Consider the following 21,650-nt stretch of genomic DNA (forward strand, 5'->3'; position numbering starts at 1 on the left):
ACATTGACTTTTACATTGTAGGAAACAGGACAGAATCCCCCTTTAGTGGCTGAATGTATGATGTCTTCTGAGCGTAGATAACTGTTGAGCCTCTGAGTTGTTCACACAGCTGCTCTCTGCCGTCCCTGTGCTTCAGTAATCACTTCCTCCCCACACATCTATAAAGCTCCTGGAAACAGGTCAGCTTTCCAAGTCCCTGCTTCCTGTCTCAAAACAGGAGAAGAGTCCTCCGAGGCTTTCATTACACTGCTGTCTTCATGTCATAAAGAATAAGACCTTGAGTATCAAATTGCCTAAAATCAAACTTGGCGATCAACCATGAGTGTGTGTCACATATTAAAAGCACATTATTAAGAGAAGGCCCTATTCTTCTTTTCCCCCTGTGCTGTTGTATAGGTTTTGATGCATGTAAACGGTCTGCAACGGCTAAAATCCCTGTGTTCCCTCCAGAGGTAGTTTCTCTCCTAAATACCGCTTCTTGCCTGAAATCCTTTGTTTACTTCCTTAACATACTGTAGTGACATCACTATGTATCACTCATGCTCCCATTGGCTAGTCCTCCAACACATGGTACGTGTTCTGGTTCAGTCCCATTAATTTACGAAACGTTATCAACTAGTTATGTAACACTTGCACTTCTATGGCCAGCGCTCCAACACATTGTACGTGATAGGCTAAGAGGCGGGACATCTCTAAGCTGTTGACCAATCACAACAGAGCCGGCTAACCAATCTGAGCAGACTGGGCTCTGGTTTCAGACAGAGGGTTAAAAGTAATAAAGAGCTTTTTCTACATTAAAGCAAAAGCATTAAAGTTCAAATATGAACCTGAAAATTAGCATAATATGTCCTCTTTAAGACATTAATAAAGAAAATAACTAAGAAAGATGGACCTTTTTGAGGGCAGCCGTAACACAGAAGTAGAAGCAACAGCATTTGTCCTTTTTTAGTTTTTTTTTTTTAAATGTCCTTGTTTTTTTCAGACCCTAGTGAACGAGCAGCTGGTCCTGAAGAGAGTGGCAGACGTTCTGATCCACCTCTACGCCATGACAGCCGTCCTGTCCAGAACCAGCCGCTCCATCAGCATCGGGCTCAGGAACCACGACCACGAGGTGTGTACATACACACACACACACACACACACACACACACACACACACACACACACACACACACACACACACACTGTACACGAGTTGAGGAAGAGGTTAAGGGGAGAGCAGTTTTTCCATCTCCATCAACTGGTTGGTGATATCTAAAATATCACTAATTGTTGGAGCTATATATCTCTTTATATTATTTAACACTAAAACACTTATTTTCTTGCTATTGTTGTTCATAGTAAATGTATTCTTAGTTATTGAAGTGAGTAAAAGTGATTTCTAAGCTTTTATTTGTGAAGGCATGTTTGGGCATAGGCCATAGGAAAGGCTTAAGGAAAGAAATATAGGAAACCTGTAAATGATATTGGATGGAATAAAATGTACAAACGGAGATTCTTGTCTGGACTTGGATCATTGCGTAGGATTCGCTAACTGGTGCCTCAGCAGCAGTGTTATTTTAAGTTAATTATCAGTTTGATCTCTATATCATTTTGGCCGCTACACTAATAATAACTGACAGTAAACAGCTGCCTCTCTTCCAATACACCAGGGGTTCCTACTCTTCCCAAAAGAGACATGTTGAGTCTTCCAGGACCCAAAAACACACGAGGAATAGCTTTACCATCTACATTTAAAAACGACTGACCAAGAACACAGCAAACCATGATTTTAAAACGTTATAAAAGTCCATCACAGTGTAATGTTTCTCCTCAGCAGCTCACGATGAACTTATGAACTGCCACTGGAAAATAAGAATCAGTAAGCCGGAGAGGAGGGTGTGGTGGAGAGAAGACTAAATAAAGTAAATCAAAGCAATAATTCAGTGTGTAATGTTACGTCTCTCACCACCGGCTCCACATGTTATCTGAGCTGAGCAGAAACGCTCTTCTGTTATTACAACTGGCAAATTAATGCATCTCAATAAGCCAATCTGGCGGTAATATAAAAACGGGTCGCTAACCTCACTTTGGGAAGGACTGCCTTAAACCATTGGTCAGTATTTAGGCTCACAGTTTAACATTAACAGCTTCAGTACTCTGAATATACTTTATATTAGACGTGGATGTATTCAACTTGACGTCACACACAGGTTTGAGAATTTCTTTTACTTTCATTTTCTAAATGCAGGATGTTAAAGGGTTAAAATCACAAGACAAAACCGAATGTTTTACAGATATTTTACAAAAAGAACATCATGCTGTATTTAGGAAGACTTGAAATGACCAGTTGAGGCCACAAACTTGTAAGGAAAATGTATACTGCGCTGATTATTCAAGTGAAAAATGGGGTTAAAGGGGACCTATCATGCAAAATGCACCTTTTGTACGTCTTTGATACATGAACATGTGTCCCCGGTGTTCCAGGGAACTCACCAAGTGTCAGAAAACACAACCCTCTCTCTTTCCCTCCATACCCAAATCTCTTAAAAAGGGGCTGCAACGGATCTGATACAGACTGATCCAGCTTTGACCACTTCTATGACGTCACAGAAGTGGCGCTACGGCTATTGGGCCAACTCCACCAATCAGGAGGAGACAGCCACGGACATTGCCGTTGGAAAGCGCTGGAGACGCTGTAGTACATATGCCAGGCCTGTAGATGGTGCTGTTCTCACAGAATCAGCCCATGATGCAAAGACAGTGTTACATTGAGCGAAATGAGGAATGGCTAAAATGCATGATCTGTTTGGTATTTTGAAAAATAAAAAGTATAAATATGCCTCATATAGGTATGGTCCTACACTATATTATTCAAATATAGCATGATAGGTCCACTTTAAATTCTCATAGACTTCTATACAACTTGACCTATTCTTGCAACTAGTGGCGTTATCCAGAAAATAGAATTTAAATGTAACTATACAAATAACCTTAACAGCTAAAAATGAAAAACACTTAGGAAAATGAGTTTGGTAAACTACACCGTGCTATGTAAGCTTGAGGGCTGTGCAGACATATGAACATGGCTCACAGCATTAAGAAAGAACAAAGAACAACATGATGTTGTATCCTCCTCTCCTCTGACAGAATCCAACATGCAGCCGTCCACTTTTTGTATTTTATGTAAAACACAGAGGCTGTAGAGATCCTGTCAGAAGATAGTCAGTCAGTTTTTCTTTAGGACTGAAATGTTTCGCCTGAGGTTCGCAAAGTAATTGAAGTTATTTGAAAAAAGCGAATATGTCTTCTATCAAGAAGCTTTTCATCCAGTGTCGTCCACTCTGATGTTTGATTTCTATCCGGTAACCTATTTAGACTTGTTTGCATTATTTGTAGAACCGAAGGAAGCCTAAATTGACATATTTTTGTAAAGTAAAACCTTTGGGTTATTGATGAAATGTGTGCGAGATGTTTCCACTTGATGTGTTGCAGATAGAAATTGAAACATCAAATGTTTGTAGCTGTCTCTGTTCACATCCGATAACTTTCTATTGCTTTTAAATTGCATTCTACATCATAATTGTGTATTTTCTAGTTTGATAAACAAGTGTTTGTTTTTTTTATTCTCTAGGTGCTGCTCGCAAACACTTTCTGCACTGAGGCTTTCTTCAAGAACAATTACTGGATGACCCAACTGCAAAAGCGTAAGTACAACACGAGATGGTAATTGAGAACAGAGCCTTGGCTTTTTTTTTTATTGCATCTCGGTACAAAAGACTTGCATGTGTTGCGGAATTTCCCACAAACCCCACATACCAACACCCGAAACCCCTCGCTGCTTTGCATTCTCACACTGTGCATGTTTTTTAATGACCTGCATGTAATCCAGAGTTATCAGGTGACATGAGAGAGGAGAACTTTGTGTTTGGCATTTAAAGAGGACATATAATGCTCTTTTCAGGTTCATATCAGTATGTAGTGTCTCTACTTTAAAGAGTCCTCTCCTGCTGATGTTCAGGTGTAAATCAGTATGTAGTGTCTCTACTTTAAAGAGTCCTCTCCTGCTGATGTTCAGGTGTATATCATTATGTAGTGTTTCTACTTTAAAGAGTCCTCTCCTGCTGATGTTCAGGTGTATATCAGTATGTAGTGTCTCTACTTTAAAGAGTCCTCTCCTGCTGATGTTCAGGTGTATATCATTATGTAGTGTCTCTACTTTAAAGAGTCCTCTCCTGCTGATGTTCAGGTGTATATCAGTATGTAGTGTCTCTACTTTAAAGAGTCCTCTCCTGCTGATGTTCAGGTGTATATCAGTATGTAGTGTCTCTACTTTAAAGAGTCCTCTCCTGCTGATGTTCAGGTGTATATCATTATGTAGTGTCTCTACTTTAAAGAGTCCTCTCCTGCTGATGTTCAGGTGTATATCAGTATGTAGTGTCTCTACTTTAAAGAGTCCTCTCCTGCTGATGTTCAGGTGTATATCAGTATGTAGTGTCTCTACTTTAAAGAGTCCTCTCCTGCTGATGTTCAGGTGTATATCAGCATGTAGTGTCTCTACTTTAAAGAGTCCTCTCCTGCTGATGTTCAGGTGTATATCAGTATTCCTCATACGGCCTGTGCTGCAGCACCTCTTTTCACCCTCTGTCTGAAACCAGAGCCCAGTCTGCTCTTATTGGTTAGCTGGCCGGCTCTGTTTTGATTGGTCAACTGCTAAGAGATGTCACGCCCCTTAGCCTATCACGCGGAACTTGTTACATTCTGATGGCATTGTGTTACAGAAGTAAACAAAGGGGGATTTTAGCCTTTGGAGACCATTGACATGCACTAAAACCTATAACAGACTACAGGAAAGGGAAACAAAAGCACAATAGAGACATTTTAACAAATTAAAGTAATCTTATAATTGTCGTATTAATTATTTCCAGACTCTCCTGAAAACAACGATGCCAACATCAAGAAGATCGCCAAGGAGGTGTTGGACAACAGAGGCTACGTGTGCTCTCACCCTCTGGAGAGAACATTCTGAGCCTGACCATGTGACTGGGAATCCTGCATTCTGATTGGACCATATGGACCAGTTCAATTCTCTGCAACAGCAATTTGTCTATACTATTCTTATGACTTTGGATGAGTTTTTTTGGTGCACTTACTTAATAAATTAAGCGATTTATATTGTAGTTACTGTATTTTATCAACCATGGCTTCAAAGATAACCCCTCAGATGGAATTATGAGTTTTATTCAAAGTGCTCTTAGAGTTTAGTGCTGCTCAGATGATGTTTGTGTCTTCATGCTGGGTGCATACTTCTGAAAAGTGAAGATGCTCTTCTCCTTGTCCGTCAGAGGCAGGGCGGTCCGCTTGTACAGAAACGAAGGCTGCTTTTTGAAGCTCCTGTAAGAAGCAACAGGACATACCACATGCACATTAAACCTCATGATTTCACTATCTTGTTTTGTTCTTTTGAATAAAAAACACTAAGTTAAACTGACATGTAGTGGTACTTGTTGTACAGAGAGGTGTGTCTCTCGATGGCGTTGTCTTTGCTGCTGAGGCTGCAGTCCACACAGGGTCCTGGAGCCAGAGCCCCTCTCCTCTTCCTCTCATCTTTACTGTGGTCCAGGTTCATCACAGAGAGTTCAGGGAAAGGCTGCAAGACATAAAACAGCTTTTGGCTAAAAAAAAAAAACTGGAGGTTGTTAAAGTCAACGGTAACTAGAACCTGGATAAAAACATGCTAACGGACACTGAACTGAGGCAAGCTTTATGAACAACAGACAATACATTAGCTATAGCATGTCTATCTTAACAATAAGAGATAAGAGATAATAACAAAGAGTGGAGCAGGAATGAGTCATAAAGCCCAGAAATGTATCTGCATTTTACAACTTCTGGTTCCTTCGTCTCTGAGTGAGTGTTTTTTTTTACATATTTTTAGTTAAGTGGTGAACAAAAGCCTAAGAAATGTTCACGTTTTGTTCTACGAAATCAAATAAAGTAAAAACCCAACTCCTTAATGACAAAAATGTGTCATAAAAAAGGTTGTTGCTAAAAAAAAAAGTTACGATAATAAACTACTAAACGTCATCATGCCAACTCAAGTCCACCTTTAGCTTAGCAGTGGTGATGCGCAGCCGTGATGTCGTTTGTTTACAGCCTAAAGATAGCTTTTTACTTCTGGCTATTGCATTTACACTTCAAAAATGACAAAGTGCTGTTAATAGGTCCAGATTGTCCTGCTGAACAAGCCACATATTTTATATTCTTCATACTCAAATCCAAAGGGGTAATCCCATTGTTTTTTGTATACGTAGCCCTTGCAATACTTAATTAGTGGTCGTCCTAAACAAAAACGCCATCACGGCACCACTCTATCAAATGACTGAAACAAAGTGACAGGTTGCTCATAGTTATTAACCCACAGAGAACAATCTCCTCAATGTGCAGCTCCCTCGACTCGACAGAGCATCAAAGTGAGTTTCAGCTCTTTGTTATGCTTGCTTTTAACTTTATTGTTTTGGTTTTGGTTTATTGTTTTCCCTTTTAAAATGCAGCAAGCAGCTGTTTCCAGTGAATAGTCTCTGAAAACCCACTGTGCACTTCCTGTTCAGCAGCAAACAGTAGACAGACACGGTTAGCTGGGTAACACAGTGGAGCGTTTAGCGGCTAAAGAGTCAGACATTTACCTGAGGAGGAGGAGGAGGAGGAGGAGGAGGGGCCAAAACGGAGCAACAAGAAATAGGCTTAATAGGAATGCTATCAGAGTACACGAGACAATATAGAGTTCTTTGCTGCCTTACAGGATAAACAAAGTTCTTATTTTGGCCTAAAATGTATTTGAAAAAATGAAAGCAGAACCTGTGAATGAGGTATGACTGTGAGGTTCAGTTTCATTCAGTTATTTAGCTTTCAATAGTGACTGGCTTCAAATTAGCCACATTTTAAGAGCTATATTAATTGTTTTCTTTATATTTAAATGTCTAAGTTGCTTTTTGGATGAAGACATGAGATTATTCTTAAGTCTTCTTTTTTTTCTTTTTTCTGGGCAATGTTGGATTTTCCCCACATTTCTAGCAGTCTTTCCTCCTAAAGATATATCTTGTTTTAAATGGCATGAAGCTAAGTCATAGTAACAACCTAACATACTGTACCTTCAGCGCCATGCCTTCTTTCCTCAGTGAATACCTATCGGGCTCATCCTTCAGTATTTCCTGAATCCTCTCTGAGTTTCCTCCAATAAGACACTTGAACTCTGGGATGTGGCTGTTGCATGCTGGGTAACTTCTGCCTTCAGGAAGCAGTTTCTTCATCCAGCGACAGTACTGAGTCCGAGCCGCCTCCAACTGCTCCTGATGGAGACGCTCTCCTGAGGATCCAGAGCAATAAAACTCAGCCCATTTTACATGTATTATCTTAACTCTATATAGCAAACAGAGGTGGGAAGTAGTGGAGTACAAATACTTACAGTACTTTAATACATGTTTCTGGTATCAGTACTTTACTCCACTACTTATTTTTCTGACGACTTTCTACTTTTACTCTTACATTTTAAACACAAATACCTGTACTTTCTACTTCTTACATGTTGAACACAAATACCTGTACTTTCTACTTCTTACATGTTGAACACAAATACCTGTACTTTCTACTTCTTACATGTTGAACCCAAATACCTGTACTTTCTACTTCTTACATGTTGAACACAAATACCTGTACTTTCTACTTCTTACATGTTGAACACAAATACCTGTACTTTCTACTTCTTACATGTTGAACCCAAATACCTGTACTTTCTACTTCTTACATGTTGAACACAAATACCTGTACTTTCTACTTCTTACATGTTGAACACAAATACCTGTACTTTCTACTTCTTACATGTTGAACACAAATACCTGTACTTTCTACTTCTTACATGTTGAACCCAAATACCTGTACTTTCTACTTCTTACATGTTGAACACAAATACCTGTACTTTCTACTTCTCACATGTTGAACACAAATACCTGTACTTTCTACTTCTCACATGTTGAACCCAAATACCTGAACTTTCTACTTCTTACATGTTGAACCCAAATACCTGTACTTTCTACTTCTTACATGTTGAACACAAATACCTGTACTTTCTACTTCTTACATGTTGAACTCAAATACCTGTACTTTCTACTTCTTACATGTTGAACTCAAATACCTGTACTTTCTACTTCTTACATGTTGAACTCAAATACCTGTACTTTCTACTTCTTACATGTTGAACTCAAATACCTGTACTTTCTACTTCTTACATGTTGAACACAAATACCTGTACTTTCTACTTCTTACATGTTGAACTCAAATACCTGTACTTTCTACTTCTTACATGTTGAACTCAAATACCTGTACTTTCTACTTCTTACATGTTGAACTCAAATACCTGTACTTTCTACTTCTTACATGTTGAACACAAATACCTGTACTTTCTACTTCTTACATTTTGAACACAAATACCTGTACTTTCTACTTCTTACATGTTGAACTCAAATACCTGTACTTTCTACTTCTTACATGTTGAACACAAATACCTGTACTTTCTACTTCTTACATGTTGAACTCAAATACCTCTACTTTCTACTTCTTACATGTTGAACACAAATACCTGAACTTTCTACTTCTTACATTTTGAAGACAAATACCTGAACTTTCTACTTCTTACATGTTGAACTCAAATACCTGTACTTTCTACTTCTTACATGTTGAACACAAATACCTGTACTTTCTACTTCTTACATGTTGAACACAAATACCTGTACTTTCTACTTCTTACATGTTGAACTCAAATACCTGTACTTTCTACTTCTTACATGTTGAACACAAATACCTGTACTTTCTACTTCTTACATGTTGAACTCAAATACCTCTACTTTCTACTTCTTACATGTTGAACACAAATACCTGAACTTTCTACTTCTTACATTTTGAACTCAAATACCTGAACTTTCTACTTCTTACATGTTGAACTCAAATACCTGTACTTTCTACTTCTTACATGTTGAACTCAAATACCTGTACTTTCTACTTCTTACATGTTGAACTCAAATACCTGTACTTTCTACTTCTCTCATTTTCCAAACAGGCTGGTTCCTTTAGTCTGAATGTGTGTTTGGTGGCGTGATCATTATTATTTAGAGTCATTGCGTGACTATTGATTTGAACACGATCCGTGTATCCATCATTTCCTGGTCTTCTCTAAAGAAGAGGGACCAATGAAAACGTTGTCATGTTGCCGTTGTTCAGCATGGAAACATTCATTAGCTAACAATGACATTATTGTTCTATTAATATAAAGGGAGGTCAGGTACTCTTTAAAACAGCTGCTAGTTATGGGTACTTTTTACTGAAGTACATTTCAAAGCCTCTTTACTTTGACTTAAGTAAAGAAGTTTAGTCAGTCCTTCTACTTTCACCAGAGTATTTTTAAACACGAGTATCTGAACTTCTACTCGAGTAAAGGATGTGTGCACTTTTGCCCTCTCTGGTAACAAATCACATCTGGCTGGCATAGCTTCTCACTCTGTACATTTTACATTTATATTCAATCTAATATTTTATATTCCATTCCTCAACTACTTATGTAATATCCTGCTTTATATTTGTTACCGTACATTTGTAATTCAACATGTATATTTTCTACTTAACTTAATGCTATTTTATATTTTCATGAGATGTTGAAATGTTTTAATGTTTGTGTTTATTTCTAGTCTTTGAATTTTTAGTGTACAATGCCACATCTTTTTATGCTGCATGCAATGCAAACATTTCCAAAATTGGAATCAATAAAGTACTTCTTATTTTATCTTAGGTAACTGGTAAGTTAAATCGGGAAGACATTGTTATGATTTCTCGGACATTTAAACATTAACATTTCATTTCCTTGCTGATATCTGTTCTCCTGTTCCTCGTGGGAGTTTGTTACTCAGCAGCAAAAATTGACATTGGCTCAAACAGCAGCCATCTGGAGCTGTAATCAAAACATCTCAATACTGAGAAAAGCTCACAGACCACGGTTGTAGGAAAAAATTGAAACTTGGATAGACTGTGGACCTTAATGCATTGATAAATACTAGTTCCAGTCACTCAGAACCATCGTCTTTTCCCCATGATTTCTACCGTTGTTGGTTAAAAAAGTATTTAAGACCCAAACAGTGGAGGCAAAAACAGTTGAGAGTTTTGGGTTCCTCTCCCAAGAAGACAGTAGCATCAGTATGTCAAATCAGAATATTTACAAATGTATATTTGTCGTAGTAGTAGTCCACAAGGATAAACAAAGCTCTGCACAGCAAGCAGTAACAATATTAATTTCAAAAACACTTTATCCATGAGACACCAGCTCTGAAAACTGCCTCATTGAAGTCTTTACCTGAGCGAAACACATATAAACCAATAATATGCTTCAGGGTACATGTAACCAGACTAAAGATATCCCATCAGTCTCTATCCATCTCAGCTCCCCTGTATCAAACACTTACTCATCAAACCATGAACTTTTCTGCTACAAATCAACTCCATAACTCACTACTTTAGTATTCAGAAACAAGTCCTGTTTCTCGCTTGAAGCCAGGAAAAGGCTAGTCACTGTGACCTTTTGACCTGTGCTGGACTATGGTGATCTGATCTATATGAATGCACCTGCCTTTTGCCTGATCAAGTTAGATGCCGCCTATCACAGCGCACTGAGATTTGTCACTAATTGTAAAGCACTTACTCATCACTGTACCCTGTATGCCAAGGCAGGTTTGCCTTCACTTACTGTACGGAGGCTCAGTCACTGGTACACGTTTATTTATAAAGCTTTGTTGGGTAAACTCCTGTATTATATCTGTTCACTGATAACACAGAGAGTTGCAAGCAGCTATGGTCTGAGATCTCATGATGTAGTCTTGTTAGATGTGCCAAGAGCAAGGACTGTCTTAGGTAAGACAGCTTTTATGTGCGCAGCTCCACTTGCTTGGAACAGTCTACAGCTAAAATTGAAACTGAGCAATTTTATTCCTCTGCATGTTTTTAAAGCGAGGCTAAATGAAATGCTCTTTGAAACTATGGGTATTTGGGTAAATGTTGATAAGTATGTAAATGTAGCTTGTAAATATTTTTGTATGATATCCTCTATTGTTTTATGTTGTTTTATGTTTCATGTGGAACCTAATTGCTGCAGGTCTCCCTTGAAAAAGAGATATATGATCTCAATGGGACCAATCTGGATAAATAAAGGTTACAAACAAACAATCTTTTGATCTTAAAATAAATGCAATCCATTTGGCTTTTGAATGCTGGAAGGATCTTTAAAAAAAAACCCGACCATAACAAAACAGTTAATTGACACAGTGAGATCTGAGAGGGACATCGAGTTCTGAAAATACAATGAAGATGTTGAATGTTTGAAACTATTCTTGAATGCTTTATTGTGGTTTCGGATAAATGGCGTACTGATTTCTGTCAGACAAACAGCTGGGATATATTATTCACTGGTTCTGTTTCCTCTAAATCTCTATCAATAAGTCATTTAATGTATCTAAGATTAACAAATATCCTGTAAAGGCTTGCTTTAAAGCAGGAGTAGCAAACTTTTTGTGTTGTGAGAGTAATAACCACATGGGAGTGACCATAGCAACAGCCTGGGGTAAAGTGGAGCTATGCTGCTAGCCACCACTAAGATGCAAGCTAATGCTATCAAGTTCAAACTGTTGTGCTTTTGGCTGTTGTAAGAAATAAAATCAATGTTTATATGGCGTAATTTAAATTAAATACACCGTTTTTATTTAAAACTCTTTTATTCTGAAAACGGAAGTTCACACAACGACTTCGGGTTTTGCTAGTAAATATATTGTTAGCTTCAGTTTAAAGTTAGCATTAGCATGTGGCTAGAGACTACGTTTTAAACAGTGAATTTAAGGTTAAATGACACAGAGTGTTGCACACTAAAAACACTGTCTTTAACCCTCACTTATTGACACTGAAATACTTTTATTAGGGAATGTTAAATAACCACATACATTAGAATAGTGTAAATTAACAACAGGATTTGCATTGGACAGGCCCTCGTCGACGCCGGCCAATAGGGGAAGACCACAGATGATAACAGGAGAAGCAAGCCAAGTATCGATCTCTCTTCCGCCCAGCACCCCACGCGAACGGGTATCAGCTGACCTGAGGGGGGGGGAGCCGCCCAACTTGAACAGTCTCATCTGTATATCATTGCATTATTTTGTTTAATTAAATGCTGTTAACTTGTATAAGCTTCCCTGGACTCTTTTCAGTTTATCCTAGTCTCGGTGTTTAAGAATTCCTAACACTGTAGGCTATGCCCACAAACTTTACCTCAAATTGTGTAGAAATATCTAGATAGTTTTCATTCACAACATGCGACATTGAGGCCTGTTCAGCCCAGAAAAAGATTTCTATGCAGCCTATGATGGGTTTCTCATTGTTTCCCTCCTGAACCCTCGCTTTGATTCTGACACTGAATTTACACCCGATGTTTTTTAATGGCTACAATGGAAATATCTCAGTGTGACATCTGGTTAGCAGTTGGCCAGTTACTCGCAGGAAAGGGAAGAACAAGCCAGTACAACACTAAACCACTGTAACACTTTAAGCAGCTAAAAGTGTGTTGTGGTACATTGATGCAGCACAGCCTACCTGCCAGGTTAATGGATGTCGGGGTGAACACAGGTGGAGGTTTGCTGAGGAGATGGAAGTCCTCACAGCGCCGGCTCCAGCCCCAAACGTCTCTTGAAAGTGTCTGCTTTAATAGGTCGGCATGAAGGATGTTCTCCCTCCATGGCTGAAAGCACAGTGACCAGTAGTGTTAGAAAAATCTCCCTGGTCCCCGGCTTGAGCTTGAATCTCAGGATCCATGTATCTGTGATCCTCTCCAGAATGGAAGTAGTCATCACATACAGAGCATCAACTAGTTCCTGAACAGTGTCCTTCACATGCTGATATCCAAGAGAGGGAGTTACACAGTCACAAGATGGAGGAATAGAAAGCAGTATTCAATGTTTACTTCAGATTAGCTCCACGTCAGAAATGAGCATGCTTGTCATATGTCTCTCTCCATAGAGGCTGAATCATCATGTTAATCACATAGCTATCATATGCCTCAAACAGTCCTGATGCTCTTCTAGGTCATCACACATCCTGTCATGTACACAGCTACAGTTGGGATACCTGGAAGAGTACATTCAGTGTTTTCCCAACAATTAGTATTATCAATTAAACCCTATACTACACTGGATACACTAGCAAGGTTACTATTGGAATTCATCAAGAAAGTACAGTATGTACCAATCCAAATATTATCTCTGTGATCAGATACATTGGGATGCCAGTAAACTGAAGAGTCCTGTTTCTTATGAAGTGGCATCACCTTCCTCAGCTCCTCCACTCGAGCCTCATCTGGGTGTTTGGGATGTCTCGTGGACTTGTCACTGCTCAGACTTCTGAGCCAAAGTGTGGCGGCAGCGGTGGAGTTTGATTCTTTCTTCAGAGTGACTTCTCCTTGTTCTACTGTAGCACTTTGGTACTGCTGACTGTAGGTGAACCTGCGCCCTGGCACCTGGAGTTATCACCAGAGAAGCACAATACATGAATTAATCATTATATGATATAAACGTTGCATGAGGAAAGCATAAAGGATAAATTGTTGAATGCATACAACACTAAACGGAAATACTAAGAGATTCTTCATAGCAAACAAGTTCTTATTAATATTTGTACATGTTGCATTATTGTGGTGATGCAGTTTAAGGCTCGTTGTTACACGGCTTGGTTGAATATTCGATGCTGATTGGTCGATTTCGAAAATTCTGGGGTCAGCTCTTTTTCGCTAACAGACTGTTGCTAGGGAGAACAGACCATTGCTAAGCAGGACACTCTAATAAAGGGAATATGTACAGTCATATTAATCCACATAATGACGTCCTGTCAATTTAACGTCAACGAACATTAGTTTTCCTCCGTCAGCAAACACAGTGGAATACTTTTCTAATATTGGTTTTTATATTTGTTGAGAGCACAAAATCGAGTCGGATGGACTATTTTTTTCTTAGCAGAAGCAATACGATCAAATGTAAATCAATGCTGTGAGTCAAATCGTTGGTTCATTCAGTAGGTAGCGGTGTAATAAGCGGGATAATGTGCAGCGAGGCGTTCCTTAATGGAAAAAAAACAACGAGACACCGAGCTGTACTTGTGCACTTTGTACAGTATCTATAAATCTACATTATACTCCATTCATCAAACCATAGCCATTTCTTTGCGCAGCAGCTCCTTCTCTAGCTCAGTGGAGTTGTAGGTCTGGATGCTGTAGTTGTGTGTTGGTCTTTCTGCAGACTGATCCATCTTTATCACAGCCGCCTCCTGCTTCTGCAAGCGCTCACTCTCCACCTCCACCTTTTTAATATTGTCCTGGAAAATGATGTAACACAATGTGAGTGGCTCTGTTAGGAAGTTAGATTCGACTGAGTTTAGTTTAGGCACCTGAATGAAGTCCTTGGACTGTTGTCTGTCGTGTTTCAATCTCATGAACTCCTTGTTGTACGTGTTGAGCGGTGCATGTCTTTTGATGCGGGTGACAGGCAGAGAGGTCATGTCCAGCTCATGGTTTGTTTCAACTTTCTGCTCCCAGTACTCCGGATAGGTGCCGTATTCCTTTATCATGCCGAGAATCATGTCTGCAGAGGGGAAGAGGTTCCACTGCACCGCGTCTTTCAGCTGCCTTACTTCACAGAGCTGTCTTAATCTGGGCAAAATTATAAAAAACACATATATCCCAAAATGTTCAGAGATGTTAACAGATACATTTCGTCAATTTATGAAACTTTATCAACTACTATGTAACACTTGAGCTTCTATTGGCTAGCACTTCAACACACTTTTACATGATAGGCTAAGGGGCTGGACATCTCTAAGCGGTTTACCAATCACAACAGAGCCGACCAGCTAACCAATCAGAGCAGACTGGGCTCTGGTTTCAGACAGAGGGTGAAAAGAGGTGCTGCAGCACAGGCAGTATGAGAACAATAAAGAGCTTTTTCTACATTAAAGTAAAAGCATTAAAGTTCAAATGTGAACCTGGAAATTAGCATAATATGTCCTCTTTAAGACATTAATAAAGAAAATGACTAAGAAAGATGGCCTTTTTTTAAGGCAGCCGTAACACAGAAGTAGAAGCAACAGGCATTATGAGAACAATAAAGAGCCTTTTGAACATTAAAGCATGGAGACATGTCCCAGTAGAAACACTACTAACTAACATGAACCTGAAAATGAGCAGAATATTGCCTCTTTAGATAATGATAATATGCCAGTATTGTAAAGCTTTTTCCATATCTCCCAAGTGGCAAAAACAATGGAATAATGAAGCTTTACAAACAACAGCAGCGTTTGCTTTAACATATTATTCAGCATTTGCCGTAAAAAGAATAAAAAAGGTGAAAAAGGTTATGATACTTTGAAGGTCACCTATCATGCTATTTTTAGGCAATAGCATAGGTCTCAGATATATAAAAATATATAAAAAACATGCCTATGAAGTGTTTTGCTCAAAATACCAAACAGATCAACCATTCTAGCCATGCCTCATATCCCTCTATTTCAAAAGTGCTGATTTTGGGAATAAAGCTTTTTTTTTTAAAGGAGGGGGCTGAGCTCATGCGGGACCCGGCAGCTACTGTCTAAACTAAATGCTGCCGTGATGAAACGCCATATCATGGATTATCAAGGATTCTCTCTGAAACAGTATGGAGCTCAAAGGCTTTCTCTCTTGCCGGTTATACCACAAGGTGAGTTCCTTTTTACTTCCTGCTTCTTCACACACATGCTCTCCAGTACAGGTTAGCTCTGAGTGTTAGCCATGCTAATGTAAACACCGACCATATTACGTCCAAAACAGTCGGGCATTGTTTCTGGTAGCAGCGTTTCTGATTGGGCCGTGGGTCCACATTTCAGATATTACGTCATATCGGACGCAAATCTGGATCACCTCCGTTGTAGCCCCGTTTTTAGAGATTTGGGTACGGAGGAAAAGAGAGAAGGTTTTATTTTCTGACGCTGCCTGAGTTCCCTGACACACCGGGGACACATCTTTATGTATAAAATAATTTTGCACGATAGGTCCCCTTTAAGGTAACGTCACTAACCTTAGCAGAGCTTGGAAGCAGGGTTGTGGGAGCATTCCTCTAATGTAGATCATGGGCTGTCTCATGATGCTCTCTAGAGACTTACACAGACTGATAGGACACAGACCCACATCCAACGAGTCGTAGATGCGCTTGAAGAAACCCAGGTTTGAGTTGTAGAGGACTATCACCTGATCCTCCTCACTGCCACTTAGCCTGCAAGACATCACACACAGGCTGCAGGACTCTCACTGGAATCTAAACTCTGTACTCAAACAGACAGCACAGCTGAAACGTGTTAGCGGGGGCAAGACAGTGTTCATGTGCTTACTTCATAGGAACAGCCTCCCAGAGTCTCTTCACCGCTTTATGTTTCAGCCCCTCGAGAACAAAGATCTGCACCCTCTGATCCGACACGTGGAATCCCGTAACAGCATCCAGATCCTCGCTCTCGTCGTTCTTGAAATTCATTATGTAATTCGACAGGGCTTGCTGTGCAGTTTCCAGCGAGCGAGAGCCCAGATGGAAAGCTGAGGCGTTGATTCGGAGGATTTCCGACCTCAGCTTGGTCATCAAAGAGAAGTTGTTGTAATCAAAGAGATAGACGATGCGCCCAAACGGAGGACCGTCACAAGACTGTGGTTCAAAGCTGCCGTTCTTAACGTTAAGCGGACAAGCTATCTCAACTTCGACTTTGAGGAGGGAATTGGCTTCGACATAATGGCCTTGTGGCATCGGCAGTTGCTGATCAGCTGTGTTTAGCATCTTCCTGTTCCCTGGAGGGCAGCTTTTGATTTGTAGTTGCATCTTTAGACTTTTCTTCCCAAGCAGCAGCTCTGAGAAGTTCAAGTTTGCAATACCGTAGGAGTTCGTTATGGCCGCCTTTTTCGCTTTTCCGATGTCGTCATCTGACCTTGCGCACAACATTGTTGGAGTTCTTGGGGTTTCTTCCAACTTTCTGTCACGATCATGGACTTCTATCTCTAGAGGCGGACCAGAGAGGAACTCTTTGAGCTCTTCAGGTCTCATCAGGCCCGTCAGGATCACATTCACGTCTCTGAAGAAGATCTTTGTGCCGTGCTCGTGATTCTCTGTCCTGTACATGTTCACGTTGTGGAACTTGTACTGGCAATATACAGGCACACACTTATCCTGGGGAAACAACAAAAAACAATGTCTTATTAAACCTTCCTGTTAAAATAAAATAATGCCATAACACACGCATGCACAATACAAGCCGTGTATTCACTGGTGAAACAGAAAGAAATGGCACCTGTAGGATGTGGAAAGAGACGGGGGATGAAGGCATTGAGGTGGCGGACAGAATAGTGATGACCAGAGGGTTGAGTTCAGTCTTTAGTTCCTCCGACATTAACTGCCTCTCCAGAGAGACGTTGCACATGACCTCAAATACACCCGCTGAACGGACCGGGAAGCGCTCAGTCAACGAGGTTTCACCTGGCAGTCACAAAAGTATCAGCAGATGTTTCTTTAATAATCAACCACGTTGGTCCAGATTTAAGTAGCTCAACAAAAGTTGCAAATATCTCCATGACGTTTGGCAGACATATTGAGAGCCACCAGAGGATGCATCCAAATAACTCTCTGACATGATCACTTTTCATCATGTCAGAGGTCACCATGACGTTGACATTTTTGTTTTGGGTGAAATCTGGGACTGTCATGTACAGTAAAACATTAGGTCTTCATGTGTTCTGACCAAAAGGAAATGTTCTCTATTAGAAAAAACTTCAAAATACCGACTTTAATTTCAAATAAAAAAAATCTCTTAAATTCATTTGATAAGACAAGGAATACTTTCGCAACAGGTCATAACACAAGGTAACAAGGTTCACTCACCTGCTAAGAAACAAACAAGTCTGATTTCCATCAAGGCAGTGCCGTTCTTCTTCATCTCTTCAAGATCAAATGCATCAACGGTGGGTTTTTGAAAATCTGTTTTGGTGAGAGGTCCGAAGTCACTGTCTTTTATCAGTGTTATTATTCAACAAGGCTTACACACAAGTAAACATGTGATTAGTTTAACACCAGTGTGTACACTCAAACAAGAGCAGCATCATTGTTTATCGTTATATGATTCCATAACTAACAAGGAGAAAGTTGAAGATATACCTGTTTCTGTTCCAACCTCTGAATTCAACAGTTTCTCTCCTCTGTGCTTTTTACACGTGTTCCTCTCACATGAGGATCTCAGTTTGTTAACCAACGCCTTGATACCACCTGAGGATAAAGATATATTTTTCATAACAAAGTGTATAAAATACAAAGGTATACATTCATACCATATGGGGACATCTGATGCTCACCACCACACATCTCTGGTGCATCGTCAGGCTGGTCCTGGGTCCACCTGAACGCCTTCAGCCTCTCATAGCGGGCCAGGCTGCACAGTTTGTCCTTACTGTTCCAGACCTGGAGCTGGATCTTATGAGGAAGCAGACTGATCAGCGTCTCCCTGTCCACTCTGACCTCAAAGTTCTGGGTCCAACCAACCCAGAGCTGATCTCCTTCATGCCATGTTCTCAGGATCTGGGTTAGAGTAATGGGTTACGGTTTGGGTTTGGGTTAAGGTTAGAATTTTTGTGAAATGTTTTCTACCATAAAACATTAACATCACATTAACCAAATCACACTTCATGGCTTTTTTATATATTTGACATTGCATTTATTGTATGTACAGTATGCGTATATGTACTGTGTGTGTGTGTGTGTGTGTGTGAGTGTGTGTGTGTGTGTGTGTGTGTGTGTGTGTGTGTGTGTGTGTGTGTGTGTGTGTGTGTGTGTGTGTGTGTGTGTACGTTTGTTTGTATGTGTGTGTGTGTGTGTGTGTGTGTGTGTGTGTGTGTGTGTGTGTGTGTGTGTGTGTGTGTGTGTGTGTGTGTGTGTGTGTGTGTGTGTGTATGTACGTTTGTATGTATGTGTGTGTGTGTGTGTGTGTGTGTGTGTGTGTGTGTGTGTGTGTGTGTGTGTGTGTGTGTGTGTGTGTGTGTAAATGTATGTATGTATGTATGTATGTATGTATGTATGTATGTATGTATGTATGTATGTATGTGTGTGTGTGTGTGTGTGTGTGTGTGTGTGTGTGTGTGTGTGTGTGTGTGTGTGTGTGTGTGTGTGTGTGTGTGTGTGTCTGTGTGTGTGTGTGTGTGTGTGTGTGTGTGTGTGTGTGTATATGTGTGTATGTACGTACGTTCAAAAAACAACATCATGTTTACCTTGAACTCGTCTTCTTTGTACATTTTTGCCACTTGTCCAAACACGACCAGGTCCACTTTGACTGTCTCTGTGTCGCCCGGCAACAGCTTGTATTCAACATGATAGCAGCTCTGGGCTTTAAAGCCTTTCACTGAAACAGTGGAGGAATCTTTGGTTTTCTTCTTCGTTTTTTCAAGAGCTTCAGGGACGTCAACATCTTCCTCTGAAAAGGGAACAAATGTCAATAAAAATGTTAAATAAATCTGTAAACTGTTTCCTTAATCAAAGTAGTGATTTCAGCAAACTTAACCTACTACTTTTCAATGTCTCTGTGAGTCTCAATGAAAACCAAAAACCGAGAATTCAGGCAGCACATCTACCCAAAACATATGGATCTTTATTTTAAAATATGTTGTAACATAAATCCCTGCTATTAATCCCCTTTCAGATAACACATGTACAAGTAGTCTGATTACTAAGTGTTTCAATGTAACTCTAAGGGAATACAGTTACCTTTTAGTATCCTGATGAAATAACCCCTTTATGTAATCTGTTAGTCCCCATGTCTGTTGAAGCTAATGAAGTTAATGATAAACGTACCTTTGGGGACAGCAAGGACAATATCGACTGTCCATGTGATGTAATTCGAGTTTCCATCTTTGCATGTTGTGATGTCTTCAGTTGACCCGGACAAGTTTTCCAAACCGTGCTCCATGGACAGCTTGTCAGTCTCAAGGAGGAGACGGTGTTCCTGTCCTTCATCTGTAACGTCTCCATCCTCACAGACTGACTGAGCCGTCTCTGTAGTGTTGGACATGGCAAAATGGTGAATAATTCTCACAATTTATTTTTATTTTAATAACCACATTACATCATTATCAATGAGGAAAATTACAAACTGAAAAACAATAAGTGATTCAGATTATTATATATATTATTATATTTATTATAATGACTTGCTGCTACGTTGACGTGCCTTGGAATTATTTGTTGTCAATAAAACAAGTAAGCGGATTTTGGAATTGTACTAAAATGAGAATATTTTAATAAATTAAGTTTCTCTGAAAACAATGTTTTTCAGTATTAAGAGCCATTAATTAAAATAACGAGTTCTTTACTCTGGAAAAAGTAATCACACAAGTAAAAGTACAGCATCAAGAAAGGTAGACTTCTCAAGTAAAAGTATTTGTGTATGATTAGGAAAATGTAGTCATTGCAGAGAAATCTCAAACAATATTTGTAAAACATTTTAAAGGAAATGCTCACATTTAAGGAGCTGAAACTGTGATCTGAACTCCACTTAATTTTTCTTAACCCACTCCTGGTTTTAGTTACTTACATATAATGTTGGATGATTTTAATCTTTACCAAATAATCATATTTTAAAAGTGTCTCCTAAGTATTGTGTGTAAAAATCCGAATGACCTATAGTAACTAAATCTCTAAATTAAATGTAGTGGATGAAAAAGTAGAAAATTGGCTTTCAAAATGTAGTGAATTATAAAGTAGAGTAAAATGAAAATACTAGGGTAAATTAGAAGCACCTCGACATTGTACTAAGTTACTTTACATCACTGATGGTAATTATTGATAATGATAAAGCAGCACATTTACAGTTGTTTCTCTTGAGTCTCACCTCCTGTGGGTCCGGATTGAGCAGACGTTTCCTTTTCTTGAAGACGTGAAATATAGTAGTTTGTAATTGTTGTAGTAATTTTTTTTCTAGTTTTTATAACTGCTGTTCTTGTCTCCACTTTACCTTGTCTTTTTGTTTCCATCGCTGCTATCGAGTTAAACTTAATACAATAACAGTTATTTGAGAGTAAAGTAAAGTTTCGACCTGTCACACAAATAGATCTCTTGAGTGCAACGCGTCGCCATGACAACAACCGCTGTAGGGACGGAGATGAGGCGTTTACTGGCCTCACAAACTGTCGGAACTATTGCAATTACGCTACAAATCAAGACAGAAAAACAATTGTTCTTGTGCAGGGTAATTCAAGATGTGTTAGAATTTAATGTCATATAAGAAATATTGTAAAACCAAATTGAGAGTTGTTGAAAAAAACAGGATCAAATGAACATTGAAAGCAGACACATTTGGTTGATAACTTTTACGAGGGGGACTTGAGTGCAGCAGTAAACATGCACAAATTGAAGGGTAACTTTAAACATGTGTTCCGTAAAAATAACTTACCTGTAAAATGTTAACAGTAAACTAATCTAAGTATCAAAATATATAAAACATTTGTAATACTTCTAGTGCTTTTGGGTTACTTCAATATCAAATGGAAAGCA

General features: G+C 39.3%; 2 protein-coding genes across 3 annotated transcripts in view; one reads left to right on the forward strand and one right to left on the reverse strand.

Annotated features, from left to right (window-relative positions):
• Positions 1 to 5,466, forward strand: part of acad9 (acyl-CoA dehydrogenase family, member 9) — a 17,485-nt gene extending 12,019 nt beyond the window's left edge. Inside the window, exons 16-18 of the mRNA XM_079684954.1 lie at positions 983 to 1,111; positions 3,614 to 3,686; positions 4,908 to 5,466. Coding sequence (XP_079541080.1) covers positions 983 to 1,111; positions 3,614 to 3,686; positions 4,908 to 5,008 — 303 coding nt within the window. The 3' untranslated portion in view covers positions 5,009 to 5,466. The remainder of the gene's footprint in view (positions 1 to 982; positions 1,112 to 3,613; positions 3,687 to 4,907) is intronic.
• On the reverse strand, positions 5,110 to 21,186 carry cfap92 (cilia and flagella associated protein 92 (putative)). Of its 2 annotated transcripts, XM_079684937.1 has the most exons (16): positions 20,989 to 21,186; positions 19,953 to 20,153; positions 19,373 to 19,575; positions 18,464 to 18,686; positions 18,270 to 18,377; positions 17,997 to 18,092; positions 17,410 to 17,594; positions 16,468 to 17,288; positions 16,158 to 16,352; positions 14,497 to 14,758; positions 14,260 to 14,424; positions 13,385 to 13,573; positions 12,655 to 12,799; positions 7,131 to 7,345; positions 5,472 to 5,629; positions 5,110 to 5,373 (listed from the first exon to the last, which is right to left on the reverse strand). In XM_079684937.1, exons 1-16 carry the CDS (start codon positions 21,128 to 21,130, stop codon positions 5,241 to 5,243), a joined length of 3,441 nt encoding a protein of 1,146 aa, XP_079541063.1. In that variant the 5' UTR covers positions 21,131 to 21,186; the 3' UTR covers positions 5,110 to 5,240. The 2 variants fall into 2 exon arrangements, with proteins under 2 accessions (XP_079541063.1, XP_079541062.1); XM_079684936.1 differs by having other exon boundaries at positions 14,260 to 14,758.
• Positions 21,187 to 21,650: the final 464 nt, after the last annotated feature.

Source organism: Notothenia rossii (genome assembly GCF_949606895.1).
Source record: "Notothenia rossii genome assembly, chromosome: 5".
Classification (NCBI taxonomy): Eukaryota; Metazoa; Chordata; class Actinopteri; order Perciformes; family Nototheniidae; genus Notothenia; species Notothenia rossii.

Coding starts and splice junctions, on each gene's coding strand:
- cfap92 (XM_079684936.1), bottom strand. CDS start 21,130: ATGGAAACAAAAAGACAAGGTAAAGTGGAGACAAGAACAGCAGTTATA. Junction 17,289..17,409: donor TCTCTTTCCACATCCTACAG/GTGCCATTTCTT, acceptor TTGTTTCCCCAG/GATAAGTGTGTGCCTGTATA. Junction 16,353..16,467: donor TGGGAGGCTGTTCCTATGAA/GTAAGCACATGA, acceptor GATGTCTTGCAG/GCTAAGTGGCAGTGAGGAGG.